Consider the following 22,756-nt stretch of genomic DNA (forward strand, 5'->3'; position numbering starts at 1 on the left):
GGACATACCTCAGTATGCCCTAACAGGAAATATTGTAAGACAGCCCTGGGGTCCTTCAATAGACCCCAGGGCTGTCTGCCCATATATGGTATGGCCCTCGATCGCGTCACAGGAATTCCCTGTGACACGATCCAGGGGCATCCCCACCTTCTCATTTTCCCCTGAATGCTGCAGTCGGCTTTGATTGAAGCATTCAGGGGAGGTTCCTCTGATCTCCGCCGTTATAGAGCGGGGCTGCGACTGTGTAATACAGTCATTGCCCTGCTCCTGACAGTAAGGCTATGTTCACACGGGGTATTTTGCCGAGTTTTTTGACGCGGAAACCGCGTCGCAAAACTCGGCAGAAACGGCCCGAGAACGCCTCCCATTGATTTCAATGGGAGGCGTCGGCGTCTTTTTCCCGCGAGCAGTAAAACTGCCTCGCGGGAAAAAGAAGCGACATGCCCTATCTTCGGGCGCTTCCGCCTCCGACCTCCCATTGACTTCAATGGGAGGCAGGAGAAAGCGTATTTCTCGCTGTTTTATGCCCGCGGCGCTCAATGGCCGCGGGCGAAAAACGGCGCGATAATTGCCGCGAAAATCGGCGTGCAGGGAGAGGAATATCTGCCTCAAAGTTCCAAACGGAATTTTGAGGCAGATATTCCTCCCCCAAAATACTCCGTGTGAACATAGCCTTAGGGTATGTGCACACACACTAATTACGTCCGTAATTGACGGACGTATTTCGGCCGCAAGTACCGGACCGAACACAGTGCAGGGAGCCGGGCTCCTAGCATCATACTTATGTACGATGCTAGGAGTCCCTGCCTCGCTGCAGGACAACTGTCCCGTACTGAAAACATGATTACAGTACGGGACAGTTGTCCTGCAGCGAGGCAGGGACTCCTAGCATTGTACATAAGTATGATGCTAGGAGCCCGGCTCCCTGCACTGTGTTCGGTCCGGTACTTGCGGCCGAAATACGTCCGTCAATTACGGACGTAATTACTGTGTGTGCACATACCCTAAGTGCGCGCGCGGTCAGCATGAGGAGATGCTGCCGGCGCTGCACTAATGAGCGGCGGTTCAGGCACTGAAGACAGAACATGGGGGTGCCATGTTCTGTCTTCAGTGCTGCAGATCATTAATGCAGAGCCGGCCGCATCACATCATGCTGACGGCGCGCACATGTCAGGACTCAGGAGCGGGGCAATGGCTGTATTACACAGCCGCAGCCCCGCTCTCATAGTCATGTGTACTATACTGTGTTGTATTGTGAAGTTTGCGGTGGAGAGAGGAGGGGGGGCTGTGATTTAACTCCCCCCCTCTCCACCGCAAACAGCACAATACAACACAATACATTACAAGGCATCACAACACAACACATTACATTACAACACAGACTGCAGCTCACCTGGAGTCCTCGGCACCGACTCTACCACTCCACTGTCCGGAAGACATGACAACACGGTCACATGGTACACTAAGTGTACCATGTGACCGTAACCAGGAAGTGCCGGCTTTACGGCACAGAAGATTTTTTTTGGAAGCATACAGTATGGCAACAGGGGCCCGTGGGCCCCCCAGGCTTAGGGGCCCAGTCGCAAGTGCGACCGCTGCGACCCCTATAGCTACGCCACTGGTGTGGCTAGAGTTTCCCCTCATTGGAGTATAGATATTATCTTGCACTTTGTATTCTTGTGTGGTTACCCTACAGGTTTACTAGTTACACATAATACATTTATACGGCTATTGTATTGTATTCTTTTGATATTGGCTCATATTGTCCCATTTGGAATCCGATTTGAGATTTCGGTCTGTGGTTTGCTTCCTGTTTCATTTTTATAGGTTTGATGATTCTCTGTTTTTTTAAATGGTTTTATATTTTGTATGTAGTGTATAATAAAGTTTGGTCTTTTCATTCCTGATTTTTCGTATCCCTTTCTTATTATTTTGGGTTTGCGCAATTTTGTACATGTGCCTTTTCCTCTCTCCCAGTATAAAAGGAGATGATGACGATTACCCTAAAAAGTAATTGGATGAAAATAAGGGAAGCAGTAGTGCGACCCCTTTGAGTAAGGTCTGTATCTCAGGGAGAAACTAAGGTTAAAGAGGCTCTGTCACCAGATTCTCAAATCCCTTTCTCCTATTGCATGTGATCGGCGCTGCAATGTAGATAACAGTAACGTTTTTTTGTTGTTTTTTTAAAAAACTTTCATTTTTGGCCAAGTTATGAGCTATTTTATATATGTGCAAATGAGCTTTGAAATGGACAATTGGGTGGTTTTTTTTCGTTATGTCCAACTGGGCGTGTATTGTGTTTTTAACTGGGCGTGTTTACGTGTATGACGCTGACCAATCAATGACCAGTCAGCATCATACACTCATCTCCATTGATTTACACAGCAGCGATGTGCAGCCGCATACACAGAGATTAACGTTAATCAAGTGTCCTGATAATGAATACACATGAAATCCAGCCTGGACGTCATGTGTATTCAGAATACTGACACTTCTGACTCTGAATTCTCGTTTACCTCCGTAATCTCGCGAGATTACGAGTGGCTTGCGGGAATCTCACAGAAAAGAGTCAGAAGTGTCAGGATTCTGAATACACATGACGTCCAGGCTGGATTTCATGTGTATTCATTATCAGGACACGCGATTAACGTTAATCTCTGTTTATGTGGCTGCACATAGCTGCTGTGTAAATCAATGGAGATGAGTGTATGACGCTGACTGGTCATTGATTGGTCAGCGTCATACACGTAAACACGCCCAGTTAAAAACACAATACACGCCCAGTTGGATATAAAGGGAAAAAAAAACAACGCCCAATTGTCCATTTCAAAGCTCATTTGCGCATATATATATATATATATATATATATATATATATATATATATATATATAAAATAGCTCATAACTTGGCCAAAAATGAACGTTTTTAAAAAAAACAAAAAACTTTACTGTTATCTACATTGCAGCGCCGATCACATGCAATAGGAGATAGGGATTTGAGAATCTGGTGACAGAGCCTCTTAGTCCCAGATTCAAACCCTGATCCAAAGAGAAAAAAGGAAGAGGTGGATGGAAGCCTTCCTTATATTATCGTAAACAAGATTTCCGTGTCCAGTGGAGATTATGAAAATCGAGAAGGTCAGCATTGTTGTGATGACTCGTTTTGAGAAACCACGCAGTATTGTGGCTTGCCAAAGAAAGGCGTCAAAGGTAGTGACTCCAAAAAGCTGGTAGAAGACTGAGTAGGTGGTCTCAGAGAGGCACAGACCAAGAAAAATTGGCCAAAAGAGATAATGTGAGCGTACCACATTCGACAAGGCAAGTTTGGTAACTCCAGGATTGATGGAATGTCCTTTGCCTCGATCAGTCTGAAAATCCTAGTGATTCACAAGCGAAAGGTTGAAGGAACCACTTGCCTAGGTCCAGACAACTTCAGCTGAGTACCGGCAGGGAAAGAATAACAAGATGATCCAGCAAACAAAATAGTGCGGCAGATGGACCATATAATTGTAGTGGAGTGCACCAAGGGTCTAAGGAACCGCTCTGTGTATTTTCTTCTAAAGGAAAATAGATTAAGCCAATGTCATCTGGGTAGCTTAAGACAAAATTTCCTGGCGAGTCCAAAAACTTAGTGTTTAGGGACAGTGGTAACCTTGGCTAGTCGGCAGACCGGCAGTTCTACCAGAGAAGAAGGCAGTCAAGATGGCCAGGAGTTTATTAGATTCAGGCATTTAGAGTGGGATAAACGCCCATCAGGGAGACAACTCTTTGAGAGACTCCTTTGGATATTCCGAAAGGAGGAATCATCACGACTAAAGTGGAGTGTAGGGTGCAGGAGTATTGATCTAGAGCTGGGGTTCTCAAACACGTGGGCCACATGCGGCCCCTGAGGTTGTCATCTGCGGCCCGCGGTGCACCGAAGCTTCCACTACATCCTCTGGACAGCAAAGAGCAGGCCGAAGTAGGAGCGCCACAGACACCCGCCTGTAGAAAATGCCGCCCACATCCCCCCCCTATACATAGCGCAGGGACGGCGTCAGCACCCAGCAAACCCGGGCCCACTACCCTGGGGGGGGGGCCCACTCGGCCGCTGACGTAGCAGTCATGGCTTATTCAGGAGTGGAATCCCCGGCCAGAGCGTTACTGACGCTCTTGCCAGGAATTCCGCTCCTAGAGGGCGCCCCTGTCTAGGAACGGAATCCCCTCTCCCTGGTAGTGCCACACAGCACCCCTCCCTGTAGGTAGCGCCTTTGGGCCTCCCTCTAGAAGTGGAATCCCCAAGTCAGAGCACTGCCGACGCTCTGGCCGGAGATTCCGCTCCTGGAGAAGCCCCTGACGTCACTGTCCATATATTGGTATTGGCGTCAGGTTCTTCTCCAGGACCGCAATCCCCGGCCAGAGCGCCGGCAATGTTCTGGCTGGGGATTCCACTTCTAGAAGGAGCCCCAAAGGCGCTACCTACAGGGAGGGCAGACTGAGTGGCACTATCTACAGAGGGTGGGTGGAGGGTGCAAAGAGTGCAGACTGCAGTGGGGCCTTGGCCTAAATTTTGTAGCGCGGTCGGACCGTGGGGACACACAACACTACCAAAGATTAGGGCTTTAGGGCATGGCATAGTAGGTCTGAAGAAGCCCGAAGGCTCAATTTTTAGCAGTAGCTGGGAGATGCTACCATAGAGGATGGGGGGGGGCTGAAGCTATAGGAGTGCGACCTACTGAGGTATCCAATCACATGGCCTATAGAGCATAAGAGATGGGGAGAGGATGAAGGGGGTATGTCAACATAGTCCCCTTAACCCTGAAGTACCATCGCCTTCTCTTCAGCTCCCACATGGAATCCAGCAGGGTCATTCCATCCCTCCAGTGTGCCTCTCTCAGGAGAGAGGGAGAACTGGTGTGGAGCAGGCTGGAAACTGGGTAACAGAGAAACTGGGCGACAGAGAAACTCTGGTACTCTTGGCAGGGGTACAACTGTGTGGTAGAGTGGACACTGTCTTTGGTGGGAAGAATAGGGGGATTGCATCAACCATAATTCCCGACCTAGAAGAAAAAAAAAATGTGGAAAAAGACAGATTAGCTCAATGTCAGCAGTAGGAGTACAGCCTGTGTAGGAGGAGATAACACTTTTTAATGCTTAGAGTCGCCTCCTCGTGGCAGTACCCTATACCCATGATTTTCTGTGTCCCCTCCATTGACAAGAGCGAGAAAATCCTTTAAGTGAATGGTAGGGAAGAATTTCTACATGATCATTTGAAGACTCATGTCCACATTAGCAATGTTGCCAGTTAACAGCAATTCGAAAGTTTACCACACCTTACAAAGTCAACGGAAGAAATTACAAGTTTTTAAAGATATTAGACATATAAGTTAAGAAACCATTGATCTAAAAGTATCTGTGGGATAATTAAGACATGCAAACTCTTAAAAAAACATTAATTTCTTTAAAAAAATAAAAAATTAAAGTTTTATGACTTGAATTTTACAATCCATCAAATTGTGTTATTATTTGCGGACCTATTAAAAAGGAACACAATCTTAAAACCTAAAAAAAATACATACATAAAAACGTTTTATAGATATGTGTGCAAAACTTCCAGCAAGCTGAAGAAATATCATGGTGCTACTTCATATTTATTTAAATGCACCAGTTTTTTTCCTCTAACATCACACGGTGTGCTTGCTTTCTGTTTCAGGTTTTAATGTGATTAATGGGCATGTAATATCTTTCATTTTCATCACACAGCAAGCTATAGCTGGTCAAGAACAGTAGTTTACTTTTCCGTCAAAACACCCATTGATTTCAATGGCTTTTATTATTGCATCAGTTGTGCTCAGTAAGGGCCTGTTCACATCACCCTTCGCTTTCCGTTCCGGGGTTCCGTCGGAGGTTTCTGTCGGGTGAACCCCTCAACGGAAAGTGAAACCACAGCTTCCATTCAGTCACCATTGATATCAATGGTGACGGAAACATTGCTAATGGTTTCCGTTCGTCACCTTTCCGTTTTAATGACGGACTCAATAGCGGAGTCGACTGCGCTACTGATTCCGTCGGAAAAACGGAAATCTGCCGGAATGGTGACGAACGGAAACCATTAGCGATGTTCCCGTGACCATTGATATAAATGGTGACTGAAACGCAAGCTGTGGTTTCACTTTCACTTTCCGTTGCGGGGTTCAACCGACGGAAACCTCCGACGGAACCCCGGAACGGAAAGCGAACGGTGATGTGAACAGGCCCTTAAGGCTCTGTTCTGACGTTCCACCTGAGCCTTCTGTCATATTAGAACCCTAACTAAAACAAACGGAAACCATTGAAATCAATGGTGATGCAGACGGATATATATGATGACTGATCCGGTGCAAGTGGTTTGTCCCAGTTGTGCAAGGGTTCCGTCAGTTTGGCGGAAGCAGTACCATAGTAGACTACAGCATTCATTACGTCCAAACGACGGAACCCTTGCACAACAGACAAGCGGAAACCATTTGCGCCTGGTCCGTCACCATTGAAATCAGTGGTGATGCAAACGGAACCCTACGATTTCCGTTTGTTTCAGTCAGGGTTCAGTTATAATGGGAAGCTCCGACGTAACGCCAGAACGGAGCCCTGATGCAGATGTGAACAAAGCCTAAAAATGAAAGCAAGAAAGATGTAAAGATAAAAACAGACCCGTTATAACCGATAAACTGAAAGGTCAGTTTTTTTTTACTGATCCGGTAAACAAACATTTTACCTTCCATTGCATTCTGTCTGGCATTATTCTGCCAGTTTTTCTTTTTTTCTATTTCAACGGATCCGCTAAAACGGATGCCACAACGCATATGTGAACGAAGCCTTACTGCAGTGCCATGGTAGAGAAAATGTAACAAATTGTAGTTGGTGGAAAAAGCATTTGGTTCATCAATGGCCACTACGGCGTCTGCGCAGCCGATTCGCTAGGGTTATCTACACCCCACTCGTAAATTCAGCAAAAGGAAGTCATTCAGGCGGCAGCATCCACTGGTATTAAAGAATTTATTATACTAGACCATTACATAACGAGTTACAGAATGTTGGCTCGGTACAGATACCTTGAGAAAAGCTCTAGATCTAAAGAGCTGAAACATTGCTTTTTTATTTTTTTTTATTTATTTATGCGATTGTCTGGAACAATAAATTCTTGAACATCAGTGGATGCTGCTGTCTGAATGGCTTTCTTTTGCTGAATAGAAACAAACATGTATCATTACATGTTGCCCATTAAAATCAATGGGCCTTCTATATAATGCATGGACATGCCAGGAGTCCGAGAGAAAGAAAGCTCTCTGAAAGGCTAATTATAGAGGTACAGAACTAAGGATTCCCCTTTATTAATGCAGAATACCCTAATGGACTATTTGAAAATGAATTTTCTAAACTAGAAAATCCATTTAAGGAAGTCCTTGAAAAAAGAAAATCAGACAGTGACATAGTGTAAGGTTTTAACAGAACCATCTGTGGTCTGATTTTTTTTTTGTTTTTGTTTAGTTTCCTACTGGATACCAGTTTTACATCTTTTTGAATAAAAATTAAAATAAAAAAAACAGGAAAAAAAAACAGTTACTAGCAGAACACTACCTCTGCCCTGTGTAGGAATCATGCTGACTGCTTCACGGGACGAAACACATTCTTTTACATCTCCATTAAAAGGAACGACAAAATTATCTCCTCTCTTCCTCTGAATCTTCTCCAACAACTTGTCCAAATCATCACCTAGTAAATAACCAAATAAAGAACTGAAAATAATAAGAGCAATATGAAACTAGGTCATATCTATTTTTTTTTTATATACCTCCCACTCCCCATTGCCACCTATATCATATGTTGCTAGTTCAAAGCGAATAAAAGAAACGTACATAGCATAATTATTAAACCCTTCAGGATAGAGCCATTTTTTGATTTTTGATGATTTGCAGGCTGAAATTGAAAAAAAAAAAACTGCAAGACCTCCATTGTTTTTTGGGTTTCGTTTTTATGGCTTTCACCGAGCGGTAAACCAACAACTTCATTCTGTGGCTCAATACAAATACGGTGATACCAAATTTATATAGTTTTTTTTTTTATATTTTACTACTTTTACAAAGAAAAAAACCTTTGTTTCATTATGTTCTGAGAGCCATAACTTTTATTTTTAGTCGATTGAGCGGTATGGAGGGCTTATTTATTTGTGGGACGAGCTGTAGTTTTTATTGGTACCATTGTATTTTAATAGTTCGGACGAAATACCAATTTTGTTTATTAATTACATTACTTAAAGAGGCTCTGTCACCACATTATAAGTGCCGTATCTCCTACATAAGGAGATGGGCGCTATAATGTAGGCGACAGCAGTGCTTTTTATTTAGAATAACAATCTATATTTACCACTTTATTAGCGATTTTAGATTTATGCTAATGAGTGTCTTAATGCCCAAGGGAGCGTATTTTTACTTTAGACCAAGTGGGCGTTGTACAGAGGAGTGTATGACGCTGACCAATCAGTGACCAATCAGCGTCATACACTTCTCTCCATTCATTTAGTCAGCGCATAGGGATCCTGCTAGATTCTTATGTGCTGTCTTATACGAACACATTAACAATACTGAAGGGTTTAGACAGTGAATAGACATTCCACGGAATGTCTATTCACAATCTCTGCACTTCGTTACTCTGTCTGTGGTAGTTACAGCAGAGGTAACGTGATCTTGCGAGATCTCCCTGTAAATGACAGGTTACAACGAGATCACGCTTCCTCTGCTGTAACTACCATAGAAACAGTAACGAAGTGCAGAGATTGTGAATAGACATCCCGTGGAATGCCTATTCACGGTCTAAACACTTCAGTATTGTTAATGTGTTCGTATAAGACAGCGCATAAGGATCTAGCAGGATCCCTATGCGCTGAGTAAATGAATGGAGAGGAGTGCATGAGGCTGATTGGTCAGCGTCATACACTCCTCTGTACAACGCCCACTTGGTCTAAAGTAAAAATATGCCCACTTGGGCATTAAGACACACATTAGAAAAAATCTAAAATCGCTAATAAAGTGGTAAAAATAGATCATTTTTTTAAATAAAAAGCACTGCTGTCACCTACATTATAGCGCCGATTTCCTTATGTAGGAGATAGGGCACTTATAATGTGGTCACAGAGCCCCTTTAAAAAGAGGCTAACTTCCGGTTCCGGCGCTGGGGATGCAGGACGCGAGTGACTGAGCTCCCGCTCCCGTCCAGCCTATCTGCTTGCAATAGTCGCTTCGGCGGCGACAATCAGCAGTGAAGTCACCAGCCCTGCACAATGAATCATCACAGGTGGTGCCTGTATGGACAGGTACCTCCTCAGAAGCGCGCAGAAGCCAGCCATGGAAGACTCAGCCGCGGCCGTGGTAAAGGGAGGTAAGATGGCGGCGCTTCCCGCTACTGCGACCCTGCTATACACACAGGAAGACGAGCTGCAGCACCATCAGTCCCAGCTTTCAAGCCCGACAGAGCACATAATGTCCGCTCTTCCTGCAGCCATTGATTATGTAGCCCTGGCCCGAGAAGTAGCCAAACAGATAGCGCCAGACCTGCAAAAGGCGCTGGAAAAAACGGTGCAAGATTCCCTAAACCGCGTGCATGCGGAGCTGGCACAAGTCACTATCACAGCTGATGAGTTAGAGCAGCGTATGACGCTGCTGGAGGATGAAAATGAGCGTCTGCAATCCAAACTCAGAGGGGTGCTGTCTGTTACTACGCAGTTGGGGGACAAGGTGGAGAATCTGGAAAACCGCTCCAGGAGGAGCAATCTGCGACTGGTGGGGCTGAAAGAAGCGGTGATATCTTCTGATTTGCAAAGAGTGTGTGAGAGGACATTGCCAGAAGCTTTAGGTCTTCCCCGTCCCTGCCGGGTGGAGAGGGCGCACAGAGTGGGGCCGGACCCCAGAAACCTCCCAGCAACAGACGACCACAGTTCGCTTCGTCCCAGACAAGTAATCTTTAAGCTGTTGGATTACAATGATAAGGTGGCACTTATGAAAGCATTCCGCAGCAGATCGCGTCCCATGGAAATACTGGGCATGAAAGTGCTACTTTTTGAGGATTTCTCGGCGGAGGTTGCAAAACGAAGGCGGGCTTTCAGCAAGATCTGCACCGCGTTGTTCCAAGCGAAAATACGTTTTAACCTGCAGTACCCAGCCATCTTGCGGGTGTTTCAAGAGAACGGGCGGAACAAGGTTTTCACCACGCCACAGGAAGCGGAGGACGCACTTACGGAGCTTTGTAGGCGCAGACCACAGCAAGAGGAGAGTCACAGTCCAGTACACAGTCCGAATCGCAAGTCGAGAGAAGCCAAACGGAACCGACTAAATATGGAGCGAACCTGGGCAGAAGCTTTAATGCCCACACCTGGAAGATCCGGGGGGGGGGGGGGGGTCGAGCCGGAAACGGAGGGGATTCTCCGAAACCGCAGAGGCGTACGCGGGACCGCACCCGATCCACGTCTCCTGATTGACGGACGAAGATCTTTTCAGCACATGTTATTTCAGCTGATGTGATGATGATTTTGTGGACGCTGTAGACCAATTGCAGATTCCGACCAGATACAGTTTACAGATAATTTGAAAGTTTTGAGGGAGATATTTGGCGGTGGTATACGGCACTCTGTACCGGTCAACAGCTGGCCTATGGTTATAATGTTACAATGTTATAAGGTTGAAATGTATGCACTCTGGTATTTCCCTGCATTTTCACTACAGGAGATTAGTGAGGGAGTTAGATCAGGCTCTGAGATTTTTCCTTGTGGGTGGGATTGACCGGGAATGAGACAATGCCTCCCCCACGCAAGGGATTAGCTGTATCTGTCACAGATGGCAGATTGGGGGAAATTGTGATAGAAGATATGGGAAAAGAAGGTAGGGAAACCTCAAGGCGAAGCAAGATTCATGTGGATATGTGATTTTAAGTCTGTTTGCATAAAAGTCATGAAGATATAATCCAAACGGACGCTAGGCTGTTAAAATTGATGATATGGAAATGTATAAGAGTGTACACAGGCGACAAAGAGGTATTGAGGGGGCAAGGGCAGGTGTTACTTCCTCAGGGAAGGAGTCATATGTGCAGGCTGGGGGAGGGAGGGGCGTGTTCTGACATAACAGAAAAAAGTGAAGTCACGTACACCAGTGGGTATGAAGGGGCTGCTAACCCTTGCCGCAGGTGATTTGAGGGTTTTGTTAGATAAGGGCCGGTTGGCCTTGTTGGTTCTGGCTTATAAGCCGGGTTTTGGTTATGTTGTTAATGTTTATACATGGCTCTTGGAAAAAGACGGATCTGAATCCCCGAACTTAGCACGACTTTTAGGCACTTTAGCTCATTTTATACATGGCCCAATAACATGAAAATAGTCTCTTGGAACGTTAAAGGGCTGAGATCCCCACAGAAACGGACCAAACTTTTACGACACATGAAAAGATTGCACCCAGATGTGGCCCTATTGCAGGAAACTCACCTTACCGAGCCGGAGTTTAAGTATTTGCAAAAATTCTGGGTGGGTCAGGTTTTTGGCTCGTCGGCAAGGGAGGGTAAGGCGGGAGTTATAATTTTGGTAAATAAAAATTTTGTGTTTACACTGGTGTCCCAGGAGCGGGATGACAAGGGCCGTTGGATCCATCTAGTGATGGAGCATGCAGGGGAAACCGTCAGTATTCATAATGTGTATGGCCCAAATACGGTTAACACTGTTTTTTTTGGTCATTTGGAATCCCAACTCCAGCAGGATCGCACTAGGTTTTTGATTCTAGGGGGAGACCTTAACACTGTAAGATCTTCAAAGGAGGATAGGAGCGCAGGGACTAGTTCGCAGAGAAATAGAGATAAGATCTTGCCCGACTTTTTAAGACACACGGCCCTAATAGATGCGTGGAGGAGTTTACACCCAGATGCGCGGGAATATACACATTTCTCCCATGTTCATCAGTCATGGTCGCGTATTGATTACTTGCTAGTTAGTGACGCATTATCGCGGCGTTTACGTGAAGCGACAATTGAAGATCTAGTCATTTCGGACCATGCTCCGGTTACCATTACCTTGGCCGACACAGTAGCTAGAGGAACGGATTTTATCTGGAGGTTTCCCGCCTTTCTGGCAAAGGATGAGGGCTTTATACAGAAGCTTAAGGGGTGGTGGATGGAATTTGATGGGGATAATGTATCGCATCGCTCGGAACAGTCATTGTATTGGCGTACAGCTAAAGCGGTAATACGAGGAAAAATCATGCAATATACACTACCATTCAAAAGTTTAGGGTCACTTAGAAATTTCCTTATTTTTGAAAGAAAAGCACAGTTTTTTTCAATGAAGATAACATTAAATTAATCAGAAATACACTCTATACATGTTAATGTGCTAAATGACTATTCTAGCTGCAAATGTCTGGTTTTTAATACAATATCTACATAGGTGTATAGAGGCCCATTTCCAGCAACCATCACTCCAGTGTTCTAATGGTACATTGTGTTTGCTAACTGTGTTAGAAGGCTAATGGATGATTAGAAAACACTTGAAAACCCTTGTGCAATTATGTTAGCACCGCTGTAAACAGTTTTGCAGTTTAGAGGAGCTATAAAACTGACCTTCCTTTGAGCTAGTTGAGAATCTGGAGCATTACATTTGTGTGTTCGATTAAACTCTCAAAATGGCTAGAAAAAGAGAGCTTTCATGTGAAACTCGACAGTCTATTCTTGTTCTTAGAAATGAAGGCTATTCCATGCGAGAAATTGCCAAGAAACTAAAGATTTCCTACAATGGTGTGTACTACTCCCTTCAGAGGACAGCACAAACAGGCTCTAACCAGAGTAGAAAGAGAAGTGGGAGGCCCCGCTGCACAACTGAGCAACAAGACAAGTACATTAGAGTCTCTAGTTTGAGAAATAGACGCCTCACAGGTCCTCAACTGGCAGCTTCATTAAATAGTACCCGCAAAACGCCAGTGTCAATGTCTACAGTGGGATGCTGGCCTTCAGGGCAGAGTGGCAAAGAAAAAGCCATATCTGAAACTGGCTAATAAAAGGAAAAGATTAATATGGGCAAAAGCACACAGACATTGGACAGAGGAAGATTGGAAAAAAGTGTTATGGACAGACGAATCGAAGTTTGAGGTGTTTGGATCACACAGAAGAACGTTTGTGAGACGCAGAACAACTGAAAAGATGCTGGAAGAGTGCCTGACGCCATCTGTCAAGCATGGTGGAGGTAATGTGATGGTCTGGGGTTGCTTTGGTGCTGGTAAAGTGGGAGATTTGTACAAGGTAAAAGGGATTTTGAATAAGGAAGGCTATCACTCCATTTTGCAACGCCATGCCATACCCTGTGGACAGCGCTTGATTGGAGCCAATTTCATCCTAGAACAGGACAATGACCCAAAGCACACCTCCAAATTATGCAAGAACTATTTAGGGAAGAAGCAGGCAGCTGGTATTCTATCTGTAATGGAGTGGCCAGCGCAGTCACCAGATCTCAACCCCATAGAGCTGTTGTGGGAGCAGCTTGACCGTATGGTACGCAAGAAGTGCCCATCAAGCCAATCCAACTTGTGGGAGGGGCATCTGGAAGCATGGGGTGAAATTTCTCCCGATTACCTCAGCAAATTAACAGCTAGAATGCCAAAGGTCTGCAATGCTGTAATTGCTGCAAATGGAGCATTCTTTGACGATAGCAAAGTTTGAAGGAAAATATTATTATTTCAAATAAAAATCATTATTTCTAACCTTGTCAATGTCTTGACTATATTTTCTAGTCATTTTGCAACTCATTTGAAAAATATAAGTGTGAGTTTTCATGGAAAACACAAAATTGTCTGGGTGACCCCAAACTTTTGAACGGTAGTGTATGTCTAATCTTAAACGTAAGACGACCGAAGGATACAAGGCAGCGAGCGACAGATTACGGTGTGCATACACAACATTTCTACACTCTCCATCACTGCCATTGGGGGAGGAATGGAGGGAAGCCAAGCGACAGTTTGATCAGTGGTTAGACAAAAGAGAGAGTATTTACCGGTCCCAATTTGATGCAGATTTAATGCGTTTCGGCAATAAAGCGGGCAAATTATTAGCGCGATTAGAAAAAGGGAGGTATGCACCGTCGCACATATCAACACTTAACGAATCAAATGGAACTCCTACTTCAGACCCAAAAAAAATCAATATCATATTAAGTAAGTACTACCAAGCCCTTTACTCAGAAACACCCATAGATCTCCAAAAAGGGAGGGAATTTTTGGAGAAGGTGAAGCTGCCAGGGCTCACTCAGGAGCAGAACGGTCACTTGAGCGCAGAGATTACATTAGAGGAAGTCTGGAGCGCCATTAAGACCTTATCTAATGGAAGGGCCCCGGGTCCGGATGGATTCACAGGGGAGTTTTTTAAATCTCTGAGAGAGGAAATCAGTCCTACATTGGTGGCATACTATAATATTTTACTAAGCACGGGGGCTTTACCAGCAGAGGCTAAAATAGCGCATATAAAAGGTGCTACCCAAAAAGGGGAAGAATCCTCTTGACCCGGGGGCGTACCGTCCCATTTCGCTGATAGACCAAGATCAGAAATTGCTCACAAAAATTCTGGCCAATCGGCTGGCTATGTATCTACCCATACTGGTGGGAAAGTCCCAAGTAGGCTTTGTAAAGGGCAGGGCAGCAGTGACAAAACTACGCAAGGTGTTGACGGTGCTAGAAACAGTCAGGCATGATCCACAGCCAGGTACCAGGCCGGCACTTTTAGCGCTAGACGCAGAGAAAGCCTTTGATAACATACAATGGGAATGGCTGGGGATGGTGCTGGACAAAATGAACATTCAGGGAGACTTCCGGGTCTTCCTGAAGGGAGTCTACAATAGCCCGCAAGCACGTGTTCACTCCTCAGGGTTCCTATCAGATCCCTTCCAATTACATAAAGGAACATGACAGGGTTGCCCCCTATCACCCCTGTTATTCAATCTGGCATTGGAACCTATGGCTAGATACCTGGAGGAATCGGATATGTTCAGAGGCATTCAAGTAGGGTCTTGTGCAGTGAAATTAGCCCTGTTCACTGATGATGTCATACTTTTTATGTCGAATCCTCAAGAGCATTTAGGGAAGGTTTTTCAATTTTTACAGGAATTTGGACAATGCTCGGGATATAAGGTCAACATAGCTAAGAGCGAACTGCTGGAGTTGGGCAGGCCATTGCCTAAGACCTTTTGGCAATCCTTGGGTTGCGGGATATCACCGGTTGAGCACTGCATTACTTATCTGGGTATCAAAATAGGGAGGACACTCTGTATGGCCTAAATTATCCCCCGTTAATTAAAAAAATACAAGCGGAACTCACTAGATGGGGCCAATTGCCGTTGCCCCTCCTGGGAAGATGCAATCTGATTAAGATGGTTAGTTTCCCCAGATTGCTATACCCCTTTCAAACACTCCCTCTCTTATTGAAACATGTGGATGTCTCGAAACTGACGGCTTCATTCACTAAATTTATATGGGCAGGAAAAAGGCCGCGCATAGCACTTACCAAGCTTATGATGGGTAAACAAGAAGGGGGTGTGAACTTTCCGAATGTCAGGGGTTATAACGTGGTCTGTCTTTTTCGCCATGTAGTAGATTGGCTTCATGAGACAAGCAATTATTCCAACTTAGATCTGGAAGGGGAATATGCCTCACCCTGGAACCTAAAAGCTTTATTACATTGTAGAGTTGCTTCTCTTCCGTGCCGTCTCAAAACCTCCATTGTATTGAGAGATACAGTTCTAGCTTGGAAAGTGGTACGTAAACAGTTTGGGCTGCCTCACCTGGTCTCGAAATATATGCCGTTAAGCGGACATCCAGAGTTTTTACCGGGAATAGACAAGGGGGACGGAATTGCCTCATGGGGGAGGGTAGGCATGGGAAATGCAGGGGATCTTATGCACACAGAGGAAAAGAGGTGGTTAACTGGGGAGGAAATCACCACTAAACTCAGACACATAGCAGGGAGGGTCAATTTTTTGCAAGTACTTCAGGTACGAGCATTTTGCACCTCCAGGCTCAGGGATTTGAGTAAGGAAGCTACCTCGCACACTCTGGATGAGGTCATGGGTCCAACAACTGGGCGGGCGACCATTTCGGGGCTGTATGGAGCATTGAAAGATGGTTTTGTTCGGCCGCAATCAAGGATTAGTTTTAAAAGCTGGGAACGGTGGACTCAGGATCCAGGTATAGGAGAGATCATACTGGGGGGTTGGGAGACGGTACGGAAGAGTGTGATAAATGAGAGCTGGAGGGAAACCTATTTTAAGTTGATGCATACAGCGATATATGGCTTTAATATTCTGCCTTCACAATCTTTCCCTGACCGCATTACAAGTTGTCCCAAGTGCAATACACCACTGACGAATTTGTGGCATGGAGTGTGGGGGTGTGTACATACGAAACGATTTTGGGGGATGGTACAGAAATATATTGAGGATCATTGGAAAACGAATCTCGCAATGACGCCGCAAGCGTTACTATTCCATCAGGCGCGGCCGCCGGAGGAAGAGGGTGTTCAAGGAGTGAGATCACCTCCCGTGCTGGTGCACACGGTTCTACTGGTAGCCTTGAGATGCCTCCTGAGTAAATGGCTAGAGGCAGACATGCAGGGATTAGAAATGATTGTGTCGCGGCTGAAACAGTTATTGGTTCTTGAGAGGGTGGAGGTGGAAAGGCGGAAGGAAACGGGAACCAAGAAGCTATTTGATAAGTGGCAAACATTCATAGAATCGCAATGTACAGCAGCCGAAATAGCGGAAATTGTTAGGCCCTTCCAGTACACAAAGTGGTATTGTACACAGCTCTTGGCAGGCACTTTAGGGGGGTTGCAACTCTGAATCAGCTGGGGGAAAAAGGATGAGTAGAAACTTATTAATGACCTAGGTCGTGTCGGGGTTGGGGGAAGTCATGCTTTTGGTCCATCTGAAGATAGACAATTATGCCATGTTCATATGTTTATATGTTTATGTGTTATGTTGAATTTAATTCAAAGTTAATTCCATGACAGTAGAGTGCTGCGCACTCATGATGTAACTTTTACGTGAAATGTTTGTAAGAAAATGTGAAAACTGATAATAAAAAGAATATTTTAAAAAAAAGAGGCTCTGTCACCACATTATAAGTGCCCTATCTTCTACATAATCTGGTCGGCAATGTAGAGAACAGTGGTTTTTATTTTGAAATACTATCATTTTTGAGCAAGTTATGCATTTTAGATTTATGCTAATTAGTTTCTTTATAGACAACTGGGCGTATTTTTACTTTTGACCAACTGGGTGTTGTACAGAGGAGTGTATGGCGCTGACCAATCAGCATCATACACTTCTCATTGTTCCAGCCCATTGTTACAGTGTGATTGTGCAGTGAAATTCTGGGCTGGAACAATGAGCAGTGTATGACGCTGATTGGTCACTGATTGGTCAGTGTCATACACTCCTCTGTACAACGTAATTGTAATTTTTACAGGCTTCTGTTAAGCCCTGCCACAGGCATGTCTTAAAAGAGGCTGAGTAAAGGCAATCCTGGGGGCCTTCATTAGGCCCCTGGACTGCCAGGACAACAATCGGCACCAAACGATCGTGTTGTGGGGGCGTTAATGTGCTGTCAGAGGGGGGCCACCTCCCTCAAACGCCTTAGATGCTGCGGTCCCGATTGACCACAGCATTTGAGGGGTTAAACTGCCAGGAACAGTGCGATCGCTGCAGCGTATGGAACCCGCTCCATACATCACCCCCCCCCCCGGCACCAGGACGTAACGGCACGTCGTGGTGCGCCAAGGGGTTAATAAACAAAGTAGAAAAACTGCAATGTGGGCAGTTTTCCTCTGCCTTTTCCAAGGTTCAGGTGATCTTACTAAAAACCTGATGTAGTATTAATTAGTTAATATTAGATACTTATTAAAGTATAACCGCCATTTCACATTTTTCCCCACAAATCAATAGCATGAGCCAATAGAAGAAACTTTGTAATATGGATTAAAAAAAAAATAATAAATAAATAAAAACTCTCCACTTAAGACTTTTCTCCCCTCCCCCTGCCACTTAGCTATTCACTCGTTCTGAACTTACCGCTAAAATCCATATTTGGTGAGGCAGAGTTGAAGACAACTCACTGAAGGCTGCAGCTGCCCATAGCAGATGATGGAAAAGGGGGGGGGTGCAGAAGGAGGAGGGAGAGACACTCTGCTGATGCTTCTATTAAGTGTTTTACTAGAATCCAGCACTGGGGCAAGAAATAACACTTACTAGAAGCAGCATGGAGGACATCATATAGCAATAAGGAGAAGTGTAACTGTGAATCCATATTCGGGTAAGATAAATCACTAGAAGCAGCAGCCTGTGTATCCACTTTCCTCTGTTGCCCTCCAGCATCTCCCTCCTCCGCTATACATAGACTTCTATGGGCATCATGTAACTTGATCCCTCAGTGAGCGGTCTTCATCTGTCTCACTGACTCCAGATTTTAGCAGTGAATTGAGGAGAGGCATAAGGAGAGTGCCTGATAAGTAGAGGAAGAGGCATTTTTCTCTAATAAGATATATTCCTTCTAAGTTTCATATATTCAATTGAACGATCGATTTTACGGGAAAAAATGAAAATGACGGTAACACTTTAGCATTACAGGCCATCAATACAGAGATGAGAACATAAGCGCCTTCCAATTTGTAAGACTGTTGTGCCATTTCGTAAAACAAAATCATGAAACAAGTGGAAAGCAGACATCTAAAGACAATTTGATATGTTGTATTGAATTTTTAGAGTCGTCAGAAGCAGTAGTTGGAAAGTCGTTCATGCCAAACAGATCTACATCCCTTCAGTGGAGGCCCAGACCCAGATCAAGGCAGAGATAAATCTACGATTTGTTGCTTTAAAGAGGCTCGGTCACCAGATTCTCAAATCCCTATCTCCTATTGCATGTGATTGGCGCTGCAATGTAGAGAACAGTAACATTTTTAGTTTTTTTAAAACGTTCATTTTTGGCCAAGTTATGAGCTATTTTATATATATATGCAAATGAGGTTTGAAATGGACAACTGGGCGTTTTTTTTCCGTTATGTTCAACTGGGCGTGTATTGTGTTTTTAACTCGGCGTGTTTACGTGTATGACGCTGACCAATCAGTGACCAGTCAGCATCATACCCTCATCTCCATTGATTTACACAGCAGCGATGTGCAGCCACATACACAGAGATTAACGTTAATCAAGTGTCCTGATAATGAATACACATGACCATCCAGCCTGGACGTCATGTGTATTCAGAATCCTGACACTGCTGATAATTACTGTGCTGTTTTTTTTAAATAAACGTTTGTTATTGACAAAATTCTGATCATTTTTAGATTTATGCAAATTTTTTCTAAATGCCCAACTGTGCGTTTTTTTTTTTTAGTTTAACCAAGTGGGCGTTGTAAAGTAAAGTGTATGACGCTGACCAATCAGCGTTATACACTTCTCTTCATTCATGCCCAGCTTTATTCACTGTGACGTGACTTCCTCCCGCAGTTACTTCACCGGAGCGACGGGAGAATTCCCAGACATGCCAGGAGGAGGATAATCGTCCTGGCACGGCTGGAGGCGATGTCTGGGCATTCTCCCGTCGCTCCGGTGAGGGGCCTGCGGGAAGAAGTCAAGTCAGAACGTGATCTCTCGAGATCACGCTGTGCTATGAATAAAGATGGGCATGAATGAAGAGAAGTGTATGACGCTGATTGGTCAGCGTCATACACTTTACTTTACAACGTCCACTTGGATAACAAAAAATAAATAAATGCCCTGTTGGGCATTTAGAAAAAAATTTGCATGAATCTAAAAGTGATCAGAACTTTGTCAATAATAAATGTTTTTGTTAAAAAAAACAAAAACAGTAGTTATCAGCATCAAAGCGTTTATTAGATTAGGTAGGAGACAGAGAAGTATTAAACTGGTGACAGATCTTCTTTAAGAAATGTTATCCTGGAAATGTTATTTCCCAGTTGAATATAACCATTTTGAAGACTTTGGCTACATTCACACATTGTGGAATTTGGTGTAGAAAATGCGCAGATAAACACAGAAAAGTCTACATGTAAAATACGCTTTGAATGCATTTTTAACATTTTTATGCTGCAGATTTTGGAGTGTTTTTAAAAAAAAAAAAAATCAGATCAAATTCAAGCGGAAACAAAAGATAAATTGGCATGCTGCGAATTGCATAACACACACCGGTCAATTTACGTGCAGAAGAAAACCTACAACGTTTAGATGAGATTTTTTGAGATCTCATTCACTTTGCTGGTACTGTATTACTCTACGGATGCGCGACAAATCCGCAAATAATACACATCGGGTGCATTTGGCCTTAGAAGTACATTCGGTGAAATTCATCTATTCAAGCCATAAAATCTACTTACCCATAGATGTGTTTTTAAAGTGTGAGGCCAAGAAGCTGACCTTGCCAGTGATTAGCTCATAGCTAATCTCCTTTAAGAATTCGCTTGTCGTCAGCATACTCTCAGCAAGAACCCGGGACTGGTATTTTCCTGGAAAAGTAAAATATGTTTTCACACATCACTATAAATAAACCGCCATACTGCAACAATGATCAGTGCCAGCTGACTAGGCGACTATCAACAATGTTACTTAAACAAATAGAAGAGAACACTAAAACAGTACAATCCTTTCTATTGTAAGTCATGGTGCCTTGACATGTAAACACAAAAGAAGCCATAAACTGAACTCCTGGCTGCAGAGCTCTTGTGAGAAATTGTTTGCTGAACTACTTGTGTTGTATCACGTGTACCAATCTGATGATATCACCATGGCAAAAGAATTTACCAAAATTTTCAAGATCAAAATTGGAAAAACTTAATTACTATCGCAAGGATTATAGATTCTATAGAATAGCTGAAAGAAGTAAGTTCTAACATAGTAACTTCTATGTATAACATGATTAAAATGGTTACCAAAATTCATTATATAATAGCATTCTGGTAGTCCGCAATTTAAAAAAAAAAACATGAGAAAAGGAAAAACAAATGAGGTTTTATGTCTGACATTTTCCAATTTATACACACAGGGCCCGGTTATAGCCCCATGCCCCGGGGCCTCCGCCACCCACTCTCTGTCCAGGCTGGTTCATTTGAATGGGTTGTTAAAGATAAAACTGGATTAGGAGAACCAGTGGTGCAGCTGCCCTGCCATTCACCTTGCAGGCTGCTGGATAATTTTAGCCTTTAGTCTACCAGGTGCCCTCTCTCCACACAGGCTGGCCCGATACAATGCGTCATCAGTTACAGGAGGCAAATTCAAAAGTAAACCAAAATAGCCCAGCTTCAGGTTGTGACTTGCCAAAAAGGCTGACGCAATTGTATAGAAAAATGGCAAACTTTTCTATAAGTAACTTGCATAAAGACATTCTGCCCATCAAGTCCTTTACAAAACAGCGATTCGGACTAACATTTAGGAGTTCATATCAAAATGGCATAGAACCAAGGTATATCCAAGAGGCTGTTGATATATATTAGACATATAAGTTGAAGTAGTAAAAAAATAACTGGAGTAGTAGTAGCATGTTATTATATGGGTTCAATAGAATCTGGCTATTTTTTCCATAAGTAGTTTAAATATTTTAAGATATGGCAACAATAGAAAAAACGTCCGCTATCACAGGATTACTACTTACCAAGTGCAATCACACAAAATTCATTTCCTCGCAACTTTGAGCAACAGATGGCCACTACATAGTCCGGAAGCTTCTGTTGAGGTTTCAGATCACTCAGAGATCGAAGGGTCTCCGAGATGCCCTCTGCCAGTGAGTTCTGGGTAACAAGGACATGCACCAAATCTTGTGAGACACTAGCTGATAAGCGGGCCAGCCATGGAAGCTGAGCTTGTGACACAGACATTCCAGGAGAGTTAACCTGCATTGAGCGATCTTTATAGGTATATTCCTGTAAAGCTTTCAGCACAATTTGTTCAAAAACCTCCCGAATCGGTATCTGATCTGGACCTAAAAGGACCAAAATGGAAACAATTTGAATATCGGATATATATTTACAAAGCTAAGAGACACACCAATCCGCTCTGTACAAAAAAAATTAGTACAAGTGAGTTCAGATGTCAAGTGATAAAATTCTCTGATCTTCAAGATTACAAAACAATCCCAAGAGAAAGGCCTGTTTTCCAAGGCATTATGTTTTTTTTCTTTACTTTTATAAATACACAACATTATTGATGAGGAATCTTGAAAAACCCATTAGACAAGTAACTTTTAACAAGTAATATAGTTATACCTAAATCTATATTTTTCTAATTCTATAAGAATTTGTGCAATCAGGACATTTAGAAAACTTAAAGGTGCTATCCGGAACTTTTTTTAAAATCGGCAGTATGGCAGGGGAAGGCATACCCTAACAATATAGCAAACACTCAACCCGCTCCAGCGCTGAGGTCTTGCTATTCACAGCTCCGGTCCAAAAAGGTTCTGCAGTGGTCACGTGTCATTCATCGGTCTCATGCCGCTGCAGCCATTCGGTGGTTCAAGCTGCCATTCACGGAATGTAAACGCAGAGGCCAGTCGTTGGTAGGGTGAGTTTCTGCTAGTTTATTAGGTTAAGCCATCCCCTGCCCTGTTGTCGATTTAAAAATTCTCAGATAAATTCTTTAATACAGACTTTACTACAAAGGGTGTTCCTTGGTTTAAAACATTGGAAAATTTGTAAAACTAGTGAATGTGGAAATATTTTAGAGGCCAG

The 22,756-nt window shown here is 43.8% G+C and overlaps 1 protein-coding gene across 3 annotated transcripts in view; it reads right to left on the reverse strand.

Annotated features, from left to right (window-relative positions):
- Nucleotides 1–22,756, reverse strand: part of GREB1L (GREB1 like retinoic acid receptor coactivator) — a 203,514-nt gene that overhangs the window by 49,777 nt on the left and 130,981 nt on the right. For all 3 annotated transcript variants that reach the window (XM_075826362.1, XM_075826364.1, XM_075826365.1), the window contains 3 exons: nt 21,685–22,011; nt 20,414–20,542; nt 7,594–7,728 (listed from right to left, as the gene is read on the reverse strand). In XM_075826362.1, coding sequence (XP_075682477.1) covers nt 7,594–7,728; nt 20,414–20,542; nt 21,685–22,011 — 591 coding nt within the window. The remainder of the gene's footprint in view (nt 1–7,593; nt 7,729–20,413; nt 20,543–21,684; nt 22,012–22,756) is intronic.

This window comes from Rhinoderma darwinii, chromosome 5 (genome assembly GCF_050947455.1).
Source record: "Rhinoderma darwinii isolate aRhiDar2 chromosome 5, aRhiDar2.hap1, whole genome shotgun sequence".
NCBI lineage: Eukaryota > Metazoa > Chordata > Amphibia > Anura > Rhinodermatidae > Rhinoderma > Rhinoderma darwinii.